Source organism: Crocodylus porosus, unplaced genomic scaffold (assembly GCF_001723895.1).
Source record: "Crocodylus porosus isolate Cpor-Errol unplaced genomic scaffold, CroPor_comp1, whole genome shotgun sequence".
Taxonomy (NCBI): domain Eukaryota; kingdom Metazoa; phylum Chordata; order Crocodylia; family Crocodylidae; genus Crocodylus; species Crocodylus porosus.
The window spans coordinates 235,977,337-235,991,392 of record NW_017728886.1 but is presented as its reverse complement, the minus strand read 5'-3'; the positions used below and the strand labels follow the sequence as shown (position 1 = coordinate 235,991,392).

At 42.8% G+C, this 14,056-nt stretch overlaps 1 protein-coding gene across 2 annotated transcripts in view; it reads left to right on the top strand.

Annotated features, from left to right (window-relative positions):
* UBR5 (ubiquitin protein ligase E3 component n-recognin 5) overlaps nucleotides 1-14,056 on the top strand; it is a 132,648-nt gene that overhangs the window by 102,716 nt on the left and 15,876 nt on the right. For both annotated transcript variants that reach the window (XM_019551499.1, XM_019551489.1), the window contains exons 39-50: nucleotides 489-757; nucleotides 2,683-2,894; nucleotides 3,297-3,527; nucleotides 4,519-4,592; nucleotides 4,917-5,089; nucleotides 5,188-5,301; nucleotides 5,981-6,201; nucleotides 10,795-10,915; nucleotides 11,005-11,103; nucleotides 11,417-11,660; nucleotides 12,331-12,442; nucleotides 13,776-13,920. In XM_019551499.1, the coding sequence (XP_019407044.1) occupies nucleotides 489-757; nucleotides 2,683-2,894; nucleotides 3,297-3,527; nucleotides 4,519-4,592; nucleotides 4,917-5,089; nucleotides 5,188-5,301; nucleotides 5,981-6,201; nucleotides 10,795-10,915; nucleotides 11,005-11,103; nucleotides 11,417-11,660; nucleotides 12,331-12,442; nucleotides 13,776-13,920 (2,015 nt within the window). The remainder of the gene's footprint in view (nucleotides 1-488; nucleotides 758-2,682; nucleotides 2,895-3,296; nucleotides 3,528-4,518; nucleotides 4,593-4,916; nucleotides 5,090-5,187; nucleotides 5,302-5,980; nucleotides 6,202-10,794; nucleotides 10,916-11,004; nucleotides 11,104-11,416; nucleotides 11,661-12,330; nucleotides 12,443-13,775; nucleotides 13,921-14,056) is intronic.

Genomic DNA, 14,056 nt, shown 5'->3' with positions numbered 1-14,056 from the left:
GGACCTGAACCTGTTCAGCCTCCACAAGAGAAAGCTGAGAGGGGATCTGGTGGCCATCTATAAACTGGCCAAGGGAGACCAGCAGGCAGTGGGAGAGTCCCTGTTCCCCCCGAGCACTACTGGGAGTAACAGGGAATAATGGCCATAAGATGACAGAGTAGCTTTAGGCTAGCTATCAGGAGGCGCTACTTCACAGTCAGGGCGGCTAGGATCTAGAACAACTTCCAAGGGAAGTGGTACTCACACCTACCCTGGGGGTCTCCAGAAGGAGGTGAGATAATCACCTAGCCATCTTTCCTGCCCATGGCAGGGGGTCGGACTTGATGATCTGCTCAGGTCCCTTCTGACTCTACCACCTATGAAACTATAAGAAGATACTAGTGTTAAAATGTACTGTCTAGAGTAACTTTCCTGCTGTCAAACAAAAGAATTGGCAAAGTTGGTAAAAAATCAATAATTGTATGTTCTCTCTTTCTCTCTTTCTTTAGCAAGTTCAGCAGGTTTGATTTACATTGATCCATCAAACTTACGTCGGAGTGGTACCATCAGTACAAGTGCTGCAGCAGCAGCTGCAGCTCTTGAAGCTAGCAATGCAAGCAGCTATTTAACTTCTGCAAGCAGTTTAGCAAGGGCATACAGCATTGTAATCCGACAAATCTCTGATTTGATGGGGCTGATCCCCAAATACAATCATCTTGTATACTCCCAGATTCCAGCTGCAGTGAAACTGACTTACCAGGATGCAGTGAACTTGCAGGTATGGTGCAGATAGAACATTTTAGACATGAATGCTGGTTTTAATATGAAAATGGTCTGTGTTAAAAAAAATCTTGTCTTTGCAGTCTACCTATTACTCCTTAAATACGTTTGCAAGGAATTCTCCATATTTCATAGGAGTAGACTCTGCTAAAAGCATTTTAGGTCAGATTTTCACTTAATGTATATTGCTGTTAATGTTTTTACAGCTGCTTCTGTTTAGTATTGGGTGTATTAAATACTAATGAATTATGCCCTCAGTTTTCCTTTCAATATAAGGGAATTTTAACCCCTTTTTAAAAAAGGGATAAATTTGTACAACAAAACTGTGGCAGACTCATCTTATCTTATCTTCAGCAGTACGACTGTCCATGATGCATGTTCAGAACTCTGGTGTCTGAATTACCCCTGTAACATCAGGCTTTTTTTAATGTATGCTTCTTGTGCCTTTCTAAAAAGGTTTGGAAGAGCAAGTGGCTGACAGTTAAGTCATGGCAAGAATAGGCAGTTCAGAAGTTATGATTAGCATGAAGGAATAATTGAGCAAATGCATGGGAAAAACTCATGGCTTTCAGGGAGAGGGCTTCAGAAGTATAGGAATTGGGAATAGTAATTTTGAAATGAACAGTTGGAACATTTTGCAATGAACAGAAATTTAATAGTTTGAACTTGATATAAGATTAAGATTGAAGTCTGAAAGCTTGAAGATGTGGGGGAAGTTGGATGGAGGGTTTCAGTCAGAGCTAATTCAGGCTTAGAAATTTATAGAAAAGAGGTCTTCAACCTCTGAGCTTAAGGTGAAAGGTTAAAAAAAACCCTAAAAACTGATGGGTTAAAGGCGAGTTCATGCCATAAACAGTTAGCTTTGTCCTGGGAATTGTTAAGGGGGAAGCAGCAGAAGGAAGGTTTGAATAGCAAGTTTAAAAGTAGAAATAGCTTGGAGTAGGGGAGCAAGAATTGAATAGAGAAGGTTATGAACTTTTTAAAGCAAGATAGAGGATCAGTTGAAGACCAGTGTGTAGTGTATGGTCCTGGGGCTTTTTTCAGAAGTACTCCATGTGATCAGGACAAAGAAATTAAAAGACAGTTAGTAGAACAATGAAACTGCAAGGGATAGCAGGATAGTGAGTAAGGGGAGCTGAAGACAGACCAAGGAGTCAAAAGTAGAGGGAGACTAGGGGAAAGAGATACCGGCATGAGAGTCTCACATACCTCATGCTGGTATCTCTTTCCCCTAGTCTCCCTCTACTTCCTACCCCAAACTAAGACATGCACTTTATTTGGGGAAGGCAAAATGAAGAGATTTTTTTTTTCCAGAATTTTACCTGCCACCATGTGGACTCCAGTAATTGAGTAGTGGCTGTAGGGAGTAGGGCCAAAGTTGACTCGTAAACATTGCTCAATCTGTAGCTGCAGCTTCAGAACTAGTATTTTAACTGTCACAAAAGCCATGCAACTGATAGCATCTTTTGGCTGCTCAGGACCTGGATGTCACTGTTGCTTTTCTATTCCACTTGGTAGAAGTGCAGTCAAAGCCCTCTGCTGCCTGGCTGTGGCACAGATGAATCTCTCCACAGCTGAGTCCCCCTGCTGCTAAACCTCCTGCCACCCAGTACTGCCAAAGACCCCTCTGGTATGAGCCAGATAAAACTGGGCTGTAGGTTGATCATTTGTAGAAGCTACAAGCTTCTTCAGAGTAGGCATGTAGTTGGAGGCAGCAAACAGTGGAGTCGTATCATTGTTGGGATGTTTGTAATGTATTCTTAAGACGCGTTATGTAGACATGGATTCCTGGTAGGTAGCAGTGACTTAAATCAGAATAAGCTATAAATACTTATTAACAGAATCTCATACTTACATTACTCTGTCTTTGTCTTCAGTATTTGTTGTGGTGTCAATAACTTAATAGATCTCATGCTTCCTCAGAATTATGTGGAAGAAAAGCTTATTCCCACCTGGAATTGGATGGTTAGCATCATGGACTCCACTGAAGCTCAGCTGCGTTATGGTTCTGCACTGGCATCAGCTGGAGACCCTGGGCATCCAAACCATCCCCTCCACGCTTCCCAGAATTCAACCCGGAGGGAGAGGATGACAGCACGTGAGGAAGCTAGTTTAAGGACACTTGAGGGAAGAAGGTATGAAATCTGTTCATGTTTACTTATATACTATTCATTTTGGAACTGGAATCTTGATTTACTATGACATTGTGGACATAGGAGACTTCACATATACATCTTAGGAAATGCTCTTAATCTATTTCTTAACTGGACTGATCTTTGATGAGCCTGAAATTCTTGTTTGGACAGGAGAAGTCATTCTGTTTATCTGTAGTTATCTTAAATTGAAATGTTTTAAAATGGTATGTTTTCATTTTTATATTTCATTGTTCAATGCTGTGATCATCACAGTATCTTGCAATACAGATTGAATGTTTTGCAATCATATTTTATATGTCTAACCATAGTTTTTTAAGGTTTTTGGTACTATAATAGCTAAGCACTGTTTATAGATCAGTGTTGTTTGTTTGTTTTCAATAGACGTGCTACCTTGCTCAGTGCCCGTCAAGGAATGATGTCAGCACGTGGAGATTTCTTAAACTATGCCCTTTCTTTAATGCGTTCTCACAACGATGAGCACTCAGATGTTCTTCCAGTTCTGGATGTCTGCTCCCTGAAGCATGTAGCATATGTTTTTCAGGCCCTTATTTATTGGATTAAAGCAATGAACCAACAGACAACATTGGACACTCCCCAGCTGGAACGGAAAAGGTATCAAAACTGACTGTATAACCACAAAAAAACCCTGTAAGAAAAGCATGACCACTGGATTTTAGTCAGTCTTGCAGATTTCAATTATTTGTTCTGCTCTGGTAGAAATATTTATCAACAGCTATGCCAACCACTGCATCTTGTCCATAGCTGGGTGTACTGTCCATAGTAAGATGTATTTATAGTCACTTAATATACAGCTGTGGGTATCCTTATAACATTTTCCATAAAGCTGTCCTGGAAGCTTATTAGCCAAGACATGTAATCAACTGCTCATATTTGACTAAAATGATACTTTCCTTATTTGTAGGATTTTTCATTATTTTGTGTAATTAAGCACAATTAAAGCAATTTGGTAAATCATCTGAACATTATGAATGGCTTATAACAATAGATAGGACCTTGCAACATAACTTATACAGGATTTAGTGCTGTTTAGTGTCAGTACTTGTGGCTTCCTACACATAACATAAAGCATAACAGAGCAGCATAGAATATAGAGATTTGCATAGAGATTTGCAAGAATATAATTTAGATCCAAAACTATAACTAATTATTAGTGGTAAGAATTATCATTAATCTTAAACTCTCTGCCATCCAGATGCTTGTATAGCTTTTTTTTTGGTAAAAACTGGTCAGCTTTATTTTCAAATAAAGTACTAATATTAGTTAGAAATGTTGAGATCAGGGTATTTAAAATAGTCACTACTGAAGCTATTGCTTTAGGTAAACTGAAATAGATGTTTTAGTGAATGGAGGGACTGAATAGTTTAGAAATATCTTCAAATTTTATAAAGTCATTTTCCAGTGCAACACACTGGGGGAACAGGTAAGGTGACCATCCATGTATTGTAACTTCAGAGAATTTATACATGCAGGTAAGTGAATTAGGTTTATTAATCCACACTATTGCTTTTACAGTGTTGGTATCAGTATTTTTATTTTCCAAATGATTTTCTTTCAAGACAACTCACTGATTGTTTTCTTAAAGGACTCGGGAGCTCTTGGAATTGGGTCTCGATAATGAAGATTCAGAACATGAAAATGATGATGACACCAATCAAAGTTAGTATACAGCAACAGTAATACAGCAAGACATGCTACTCTGTTTTTTTCCCCGTTAACTAAGTAGGGCTTTGATTTTATATTTTTTCTCCTGATTTTGACACCTGTATACTATATACATTGGGAGCAGGGGCATAACTTTGGAGTAAATTGACTGCTATTTAAACTGTCACTCGACTACATCTACAGTTCTTCTACTTTCTTATCCTTCCTTCTCCATGTTCTTACCATGTCCACTTTTTGGTCATGTCTCCTGGTCATGGGTACTAATTCTGTTAAGTTTTCTTAGATTTTTAAAAAGATAAAAGCATTTTTTCTATTCAGGTGCAACACTTAATGATAAGGATGATGACTCCCTTCCAGCAGAGACTGGCCAAAACCACCCATTCTTCCGACGGTCAGACTCCATGACATTCCTTGGTTGTATCCCACCCAATCCATTTGAAGTTCCTTTGGCAGAAGCTATCCCTCTGGCAGATCAACCACATCTTCTACAGGTGACATCAGAGACTGTTTGCTGAAAGACATTTGTAGTTTGGGGGTTTTTTTAAACTGAAGTATATTATTTACCCAGAACTTTTTTATTAAATTTCAGCCAAATGCACGAAAAGAGGATCTTTTTGGTCGTCCAAGTCAGGGTCTGTATTCATCCTCTGCCAACAGTGGGAAATGCTTAATGGAAGTGACCGTAGACAGAAACTGCCTTGAGGTATGATTATAAGGATGTTATTGTTCTTCAAGCGTGAAGTTTATTGAAGTTAATAAGTCAGTCTGAAAAACGTAGTGCTTGCTGAAAATGCTTTTTCCCAGGAGAAGCATGAAAGACCAGGTTTTGAAAATGAATAGTGGATCTAAAAGAGCCTGAAAAAAAAAGATTGTTTAAAAAAACAAAATATATTGAACATACATTTTTTCATTGCTGTAAAATATGGGTTTTTAATAGGTGCTTTAATAATCAAATGTGTACTTTGAGATAGTATCCCCAAGGCTACAAGAGGAGCTGCAGATTAATGTGGATGCAGCAGTAAATTAGGATTACTTGGAGAGAGAGAGGGAGAGCAAAATATACCCATGTCCACTGTCCTATTTATATCAGTTGAATCTGTTTAGAAAAGTTTTTCAACACTGATTTGCATATTCTCTGCTTGTGGTCTGTGGACAAACCAAGCTTACTAATTTATTTTAAAGCAAACCAAAAATGCAACAGGAAGATTGTATCAGATAGCCTTTCTAAAGTTCTATACTGTGTACTTTTTGATAAATTTACTTCTGTCTGTTGAAACACAATGGCATTCACACTTTTAAAATCACCTCCCCCCAGACATGTCTAATATGAAAAGCATTATGGTCAGCTTTTAAAATGTAATTAAATGTGTCTGCTTGTTTAGGTTCTTCCAACCAAAATGTCATATGCGGCCAATTTAAAAAATGTCATGAGCATGCAAAATCGGCAAAAGAAGGAAGGGGAAGAACAGAATGTGCCAACAGAAGAATCTGAAACGTCAAAACCAGGGCCTTCAGCTCATGATCTTGCAGCACAGTTGAAGAGCAGCTTGTTGGCAGAGATAGGCCTGACAGAGAGTGAGGGGCCACCTCTTACATCTTTCAGGTACTTGAAAAGTGTAAAAAGATATTAGCCTATAAAATACTGTTAACTTGGCATACAACTCTTTCTTGGCATTTCAGGTCTTTTAGTAAGAAACTTCTGGAAACAGAGAATGGAAGAGGTGCAGTTTCTGACTTATGCCGGTTTCAAAGTTGGCTGGTTGTCTAATAGTACAGACAGTTAAATTGAGTCGTATTGAGATGGGACTAGATCAGGGGTGGGCAAAATACGGCCCACAAGGCCATTCTATCTGTCCTGCAGGGCCCCTAAAAAATTTGGAAAATTAATATTTCTCTGCCCTTGGTTCCTGTCAAAAATGACACGGCTCCGGACTCACCTTTTCCCTGGGCTCCTTCCCTGCATGGAGAAAAATGGCCCATCGCCCAGCCCATGGCTGGCACCCCGCGCTGCAGGCTCTCTCAGCCTGTGCAGGGCTGTCTGGAGCAGGCACAGGTAGCCCCAGGCAGGCTGTGAGTGCCTGCGGCTTGGGGCATTGGGCAGGGAGGGGCTGCTTTCTCTCCATACCCCCCCCCAAACCTGTAGTGGGGCAGGTTACAAGCTGGTGCTGAGCATGGGGAAAAGTGGCCCCTCACCCTACCACCCCCCCCATGGCCAGCGCCTTGCACTGCAACCTCTTGCAGCCTGCCTGGGGCTGCTTATACCTGCTCCAGACAGCCCTACACAGGCTGCAAGCATCTGTAACATGGGACGCCGGCCATGGGGTGCGTGAGGGGCCACTTTTCCCCATGTTCAGCACCAGCTTCTTCCCTGCTGGTCAGCAGGGGGTCGGGGCTGTGCGCTGCCCCCTACCTGTACTGTGGGGTGGTGGGCACTGGGTGTGAGTGCGTGGGGAGCCAGTGGGAGCGCAGTCTGCACTGGTGTCCCGGGGCCCAGAGCAGGGTGGCAGGAGCGCGGGGTCCCAGCTGGCAGGGGCTGTATGGAGCCGGGCCAGCTCCCTCCTCTCTGCTGGTGCAGCCCAGCCTGGCTCCATGGATCCCTGCCAGCCTGTGCCCCACTTTGGTTCCCACTGGTGCTGGCCCTGGGACATTGGTCCCAAGATGGTGACCAAGGGGTGGGGCTACCCATGTGGCCCTCGACAGCCTGCCAAAACTGGGTAAGTGGCTGTCCGCTCAAAATGATTGCCCGCCCCAGACTAGACTTTCACATCTTACAAGGTTTGCATAGGGAGCGTTGAGCTGTTGTGGGCTGGGTCAGCGCATTTCTCCCCCACCAGTGCAACAGCTCACCAAAACTCCTTAAGTTCTGGGGCACTGATTCTGTGGGCAAGTATGTGCAGGAAGCAGATGCCTCTGGTCACGGAACCAGCACCCATTGCAGGGGTATGCAGGCAGCAGATTGTGACTCTGCCTGGGCCCTGTGCTGTCACTACCCTGTGATCCTGGGGTCTCCATGGAGCCTGGCTAAGACTTGCATGCTACCGGGGGGATAGTATAGGTCCACAGACAGGTGGAGGGTGGCATCTGCAATCGTGTCCAGGATCTTGGGGTAGGGATAGTGCAGGGCCAAAGCCCACAGCAGAGCCGTGATCCGCTGCCCACATGCCCTGCGGTGGGTACTGGTTCTGTGGGCAAGGGCATGCAGACAGTGGACTGTGGCTCATCCCCAGGCCCTGGGCCTGTGCTGTCACTTCCCCAAGATTCTGGGGTCTTCCTGGCCCCAGATGCTGCTCCCCACCCTCCCAAGTTCTGGTCAGTTTCCATGGAGACCCTGGGATCATAAGGTGGTGACAGGACAGGGCAGAACTGTGATCTACATCCCTGCCTGCAGAACTGGTGCCTGTCTCAGATGTGCAGGCAGCGGATTGTGGCTCTACCCTTGCCTTAGCACTGTGCTGACATTGTCCTGTGATCCAGCCCCATGATCCCAGCCTCACTTGCCTGTCCTGCTCCTGAACACTGCTCCCTGCTTACCCATAGACCCATCTTATCTACCTGGCTGCTTGGCCTGCCTGTACACGTCCCACCCCTGGCAGTGGGTGTGGGCCATGTGCCTGGGCAGCTGGGCTGTCTTGGGCAGCGGCAGGAGCTGAAAGTTGCTGCTGCTGGGAAGCAAGTCAAGCTGCTGCATTGCCCCAGCCCTGCTGAGTGCCCGGGGTGGTGGGACTGGCTGCATGTGCCGTGGCCCAGGAAGCCCCATGCACCTGAGCCAGTGGGACCAAGGGACCTGCTGCAGGCCAGACAAAATCGCTCAATGGGCCAGATCCAGCCTGCGGGCCATATTTTCCCACCCCTCTGCTAGCGAGACTCCGTGACTTCTTAACTAGCCAGGTTTCAATAGGAAATTTATTTTCTCAGTTGAGGTAGCAGATTTATTTGATGGGCTTGGAGACTGAGCTGTTGTATATCTTTTTAGAAAAATAATAAAGACTTATTTAAAAGGGGGATCAGAGGGCAATTTTATAGCCTGTGTTTTACAGTGGGTCACACTTAATGTTCCTGCCATCCCTGCTGGCTTCATAAACTATAAATAAAGATTGACATGCACAGGAAAAGTGGAGGAGCTGGCTTTCGCAACCTGTGTATTTTGCCACTTGGTTCTCAAAAATCATCACTTAGTATTTTTCATAACCAAAATCACCTTTAAAAATTTGTAAACAAAACCCCCCTTTAAGAAGCATTTTTGTTAAAAATGGTCAGACTTTATACTATCCACAATAATAATTTATTTACTTAAATAAAAGTGCTCGGAACAGCTAAAAGATGCAGCAAGTCTACTCCTACATTTCTTTCCAAATTCCAACGCCTCTCGAGCAAAATTGCTTTATATTGTTTTGTCCTGAAATAGGATGTGGGTGTGCATGCATTGATTTAAAAAAAAAAAAAAAAAAAAAAAAATCCGTAACCTACCAGTAAAGATTTCAAAGGTAAATAATTTAGGGATCATTAGCAATGCCAAAAGTTGTGTTAGCACAGTATATTGAGTATTTTTACTCATTCAACTGAATGCATGAAGAGGGGGAAAAGTAGATTTGTATTATTTTAGTGAGGAATAGCTTGTTGTCTATCAAAGATTTATTGGAAATGTATTTCTTCCTAAAGAAAACTAATTTTTCAGTCTTGTGATACTGTCATAACGATGCCTTTCATGCATACATAAATTAAGTAAAACCCCTCCCTGTGCAGTTCTGCTTGGTGCAAGAGGAACAAAAGAAGGAATGCATACCACGAGTAGTGTATAGAGCTCCTTTAACTGTACATCTCCAAACTTTCCCAAATTTTTGAGGATTTTTAGAAGTAGAAGGCTTATACAGTAGAGAGAAGGTGGAAAGTGCATAGCTACTGGTGTAAATGAATGTACAAAACCGCTGAGGGAAGCTGCAGTAAGGTTATTATGACATTGTAGTTTTGGTCCAGGAAATAAGTGAGAAACCAGGTTTGTTCAGTCATATCTTTATTGAACCAGCAATATAGTTGAGAGAGATTTTAGATAAGCTTTTGGACACAAAGAGAAGCTAAAGACCTTGAGAGGCAAAACCCATGACTGGCAGAGGTAAGAACAGTAAGGGCTAAAAACAAGCATGTTAAGGGGGGGTTGAGGTGTCAGCATGCACCCTCTGACTTCCAGAGCCAGGAGTGGATCCAGAGGGGGTGCAGTGGTGTGGCTGCACTGCACCCCCATTTTGGACTGGACTTTTAAAAATTCCCCAAAGCAAGAAGAGAATCTTCCTTTCTTCTCTGTGCTCATAGGCAGGTCTCTTCTCCCTCTGCCCCTCAACTTGTGGTGCTTTCCACTCTGTCCTGGGTGGGGGCGGAGAATCTTCAGAGCTGCTCCTACTTGCTCCAGCTGGGCTGTGCAGAGGCTGAGCTCACCTAGGGCAGCCACAGTGGAAGCAGCTTCTTGTACCTGTTCCTGGGGAAACTGGGCAGTGTGAAGGAACCCATGCCCTCCCTGTTGCTGCTTCTGCTGCTGTTCCCAGTTAAGCCCAGCCCCACCATGCAGCCCTCCTGGAGCAGACAGGAACAGCCTGCTTCTGAAGCTTCTTCCCCTGCCCCAGGACCCTGGGAAAGCAACAGCTACAGGAGGAGGGAACCAAAGGAGAGGGGAGGAGGCATGCCTCTGTGCATAGTGGGGAGGGCGGGGATACTCATCTGCTTTGGGAACTTTAAAAAGTTCTTAGATGCTCCTGCTGCACAGTCTGCCTACACTGGTGGGTTGAGAGAGAGAGGAGCCTGGGAGTTGGGGTGCACCACAGGTGGCTGTTCCCACACCCCTCCTTTTGCCAGATCCTGGATCCACCCCTGTCCAGAGCCATGCCACCACAGCAGATCGAACAGTTATACTGACAAGCTGTTGCCCTCCTTCCAGACCTGGGTGGTTTGGCTTACAGGAAGCCCTGCAGTCGGATCTAGTGCACAGGGCAAAATAAGTTGGAACAACCTTGTTCTACTGCTAGGCTTTGGTTGAAATTTGGGGTACAAGCAATCTTAAATCTCCAAGTTCTGAGTGATAGAAAATCAGGAAATTAGTTTGAAACAAGTGGTTAAGAAATAGAAATATTAATGTCTAACCACGGTTAAACAGAATGGTTTTACTTTTAAATTACTAAAAATGTTTTTTTTTGTTTTATTTTGCCAGACCTCAGTGTAGTTTCATGGGAATGGTTATTTCTCATGATATGTTGCTAGGACGTTGGCGTCTTTCTCTAGAGCTGTTTGGCAGGGTGTTCATGGAAGACGTTGGAGCTGAGCCTGGTTCGGTATGTATCTTCTGGATTAAGAACCACCCATCCTGCGATTCAGTTCTAAAGCTAATCCATGGCTTGCTTTTTGTTTGTTTGTTTTAAAGATCTTGACTGAATTAGGTGGCTTTGAAGTCAAGGAATCAAAATTCCGCAGAGAAATGGAGAAACTTAGAAATCAGCAATCTAGGGATTTAACATTGGAGGTAAATTTTGTGTTTTATTTTATAAAAATGTGGTGTCATTCAGTAAAAAGCTTAACATACAAATACTAATGATTAGCATCTCAGTCATTCTATACAGGAAGTTGCCTTTCAAACTCCATGAGTAAGCATTTGTTACGTTTTGCATGCTGTTGCAAATTACTGTGTACCTTGGTAAAAGGGATTCACAAACAGTATTTCAGGAAACTCTTAATTTGTGTTTAACATCATCTTGAAATGGCATTTAAAACCTGAAATTTAACTTTTGTGTCAGTACCAAGAAGTTAACAAATAATCAAACCTCTGTATTCACCAGGTTGATCGAGACAGGGATCTTTTAATTCAGCAGACGATGAGACAACTCAACAATCATTTTGGTCGTAGATGTGCTACAACTCCCATGGCTGTGCACAGAGTAAAAGTTACGTTTAAGGATGAGCCAGGAGAAGGCAGTGGGGTGGCACGAAGTTTTTATACTGCCATTGCACAAGCTTTTCTGTCTAATGAAAAACTGCCAAATCTAGACTGTATCCAGAATGCCAACAAGGGTACCCATACAAGTAAGTACCATAGACAGAGTACTCAAGCATTCAAGTAACCTTTAGACATATTTGCACATTGGAATAATGCAACCATAACTCTCCAGCTGCTCCTCCTTTCTCAGACTGGCACAGGAATTAAAAGTACTAAGTGAAAGTGCATTGAAATGTGGTTATCAAGTTTCTAACATGTTGTGATTTTAGCTATTTTTTTCCCTGTGCTGCCCTGTAAATATGCCTTAACCATATCTTAGCCTCTCAACTGAAACTACATGAAAGGGTGCTGATATTAAATATATTTGAAGTAGGCACTAATTCACTTAAGTCTAGATTAAAACCGCCAACTTGCTGTACCTAACTGTTGACTAGTATATATTCTTTACTGGCTTTGAACATTACTAGTATCATTTAGATATGAGCAAAAGCCAACATTTGACAGACTTTATATTCTATTGCTAACTTTTGTATTCCATCTTTTTTATCCCAGTGAAGAAATGTGCTGTCAGCATTCTTTTTGGAAACTTAAACTTAGTTTCTGTAAAAATTAAGTTTTGATTCGTAGAGCTGAATGTTTAGTTCTTGAAATTGCTAGGATATTCCAAACGTGAAGACTCACCACTACCTGAATTCAAGAGAAAAAGTCTTATTGTAGAATTGTATTATAAGAAACTTTATTTTACCCCCTTTTCAGGTCTGATGCAGAGATTACGAAACAGAGGGGAGAGAGATCGAGAGAGGGAGCGTGAAAGGGAAATGAGAAGGAGCAGTGGCTTACGAGCTGGTTCTCGAAGAGATAGAGATAGGTAAGCGATTGTTTGGTAATCACATCCTTATCGCCTACTAAATAGGTGAGTACCTTTTTAAAACTACATTCTTTTGTTCATATTGAGGGTATGAATCTTTTCTCTTCCAAGTTAGGTGTATTCAAATGAATGTGTTACTATTTCAGTCACTTCATTGTTGACCATGTTGCATATCACCTCAGTTACTGCAATAGTAACATTTGCTGTGTATCAAAAGAGGAATGTGCCTTAGCACTCGCTGCTACATTATGCCATGTTTAATATATTAATCGTGGCATAAATGGAAAGGATGCTACACCTGCACCCAATTTAAGATGCCATAAAATGGCAAATAAACCAGAAAAATGTTCCACATGATGACTATTTTTACACTTGGTTTTTATGGTGCCTTAAATTTAATGTATGGCGTGGGCTGATGGTTGACTGATAGTCAGTCCTGGGCCTGGAATCACATGGGAGTTTGAAACTGGCCCCTGCGTGGTCCCAGTTTCAGGACTGACAATCAGCTGATTGTTAATCTGTGTCTGAGGTTGTAGTGGGGTGGCAGGGGATGAGGGGTGCAAAGGACTTCCCCCGCTGGGGATTTTTTAAACTTTGTGCCCAGCAGCTTCAGTCCTGGGACTGCACTGCAGATTTGAACCAGCCTTCATGCCAGGCCAGGGCTGACAATTAGTCAATTGACAGCTCCAACCTGGGCAGTCAACTGATTGTCAGCCTCAGCCCCAGATCTCTCTGGGACTGGCTTGAGTTCCCAGTGGGGTTCTGGAGCCAGAGCTGACTGTCAGCTAATTGTTGGCCCTGAAACCACAGGGGTCCACTTTGAGACACTGTGCAGCTTGTGGCTGGAGCCAACAGTTCAGCTGATTGTCAGTCCTTGTCCAACTGCCTGACTATAATCCTGGGCTCTCCCTGCACTGGCAAGTAATAGTGGCATGATTGGGATCTGATTTCTGATCCCAAAATTGTGCCCCCTGCCATACACTAATGGTGTGGTAGGGGACACAAATGTTAGGATTGGGGATCAGATTCCATTTCACCACTAAATGAATGTAAGCCAAAGACCTTAGAAACAATGCCACCTTATGAGAACAGCGAATAGTCCAAATGCTTCCATCAAAGGACTGATAAGAGTTTAGCTCAGGTTCATTCCCAAATCATTCTTTCCAAACAGGTAAGAAAAATGCTAGTTATACAAAGTAGTAAGTGCTGGTTTGGTCTGTCCATAAATGATGCTTTCCGAAAGTGTTATATATTTCCATCACAGCTGAAACCATCTGTATGGGGTCTTACAAAGTAAAATACATTAATATATCAAGTGTTATAACTTTTAAAGGGACTTCAGAAGACAACTTTCCATTGATACAAGACCCTTTAGACCAGCATCAGAAGGGAATCCGAGTGATGATCCAGATCCTCTTCCAGCACATAGACAGGCTCTTGGAGAAAGGCTTTACCCTCGAGTACAAGCAATGCAACCAGTAAGACCATTCTGTTTTCTGTAATTAATAGTTCATTGCACTGGGCATTTTTCATATAAAACTTGTTTTATTATTTGTTTTGTAACTTGCTAAATTAAAATACTTAACCCACAAGGGTGCTTTTATATGTCCATTG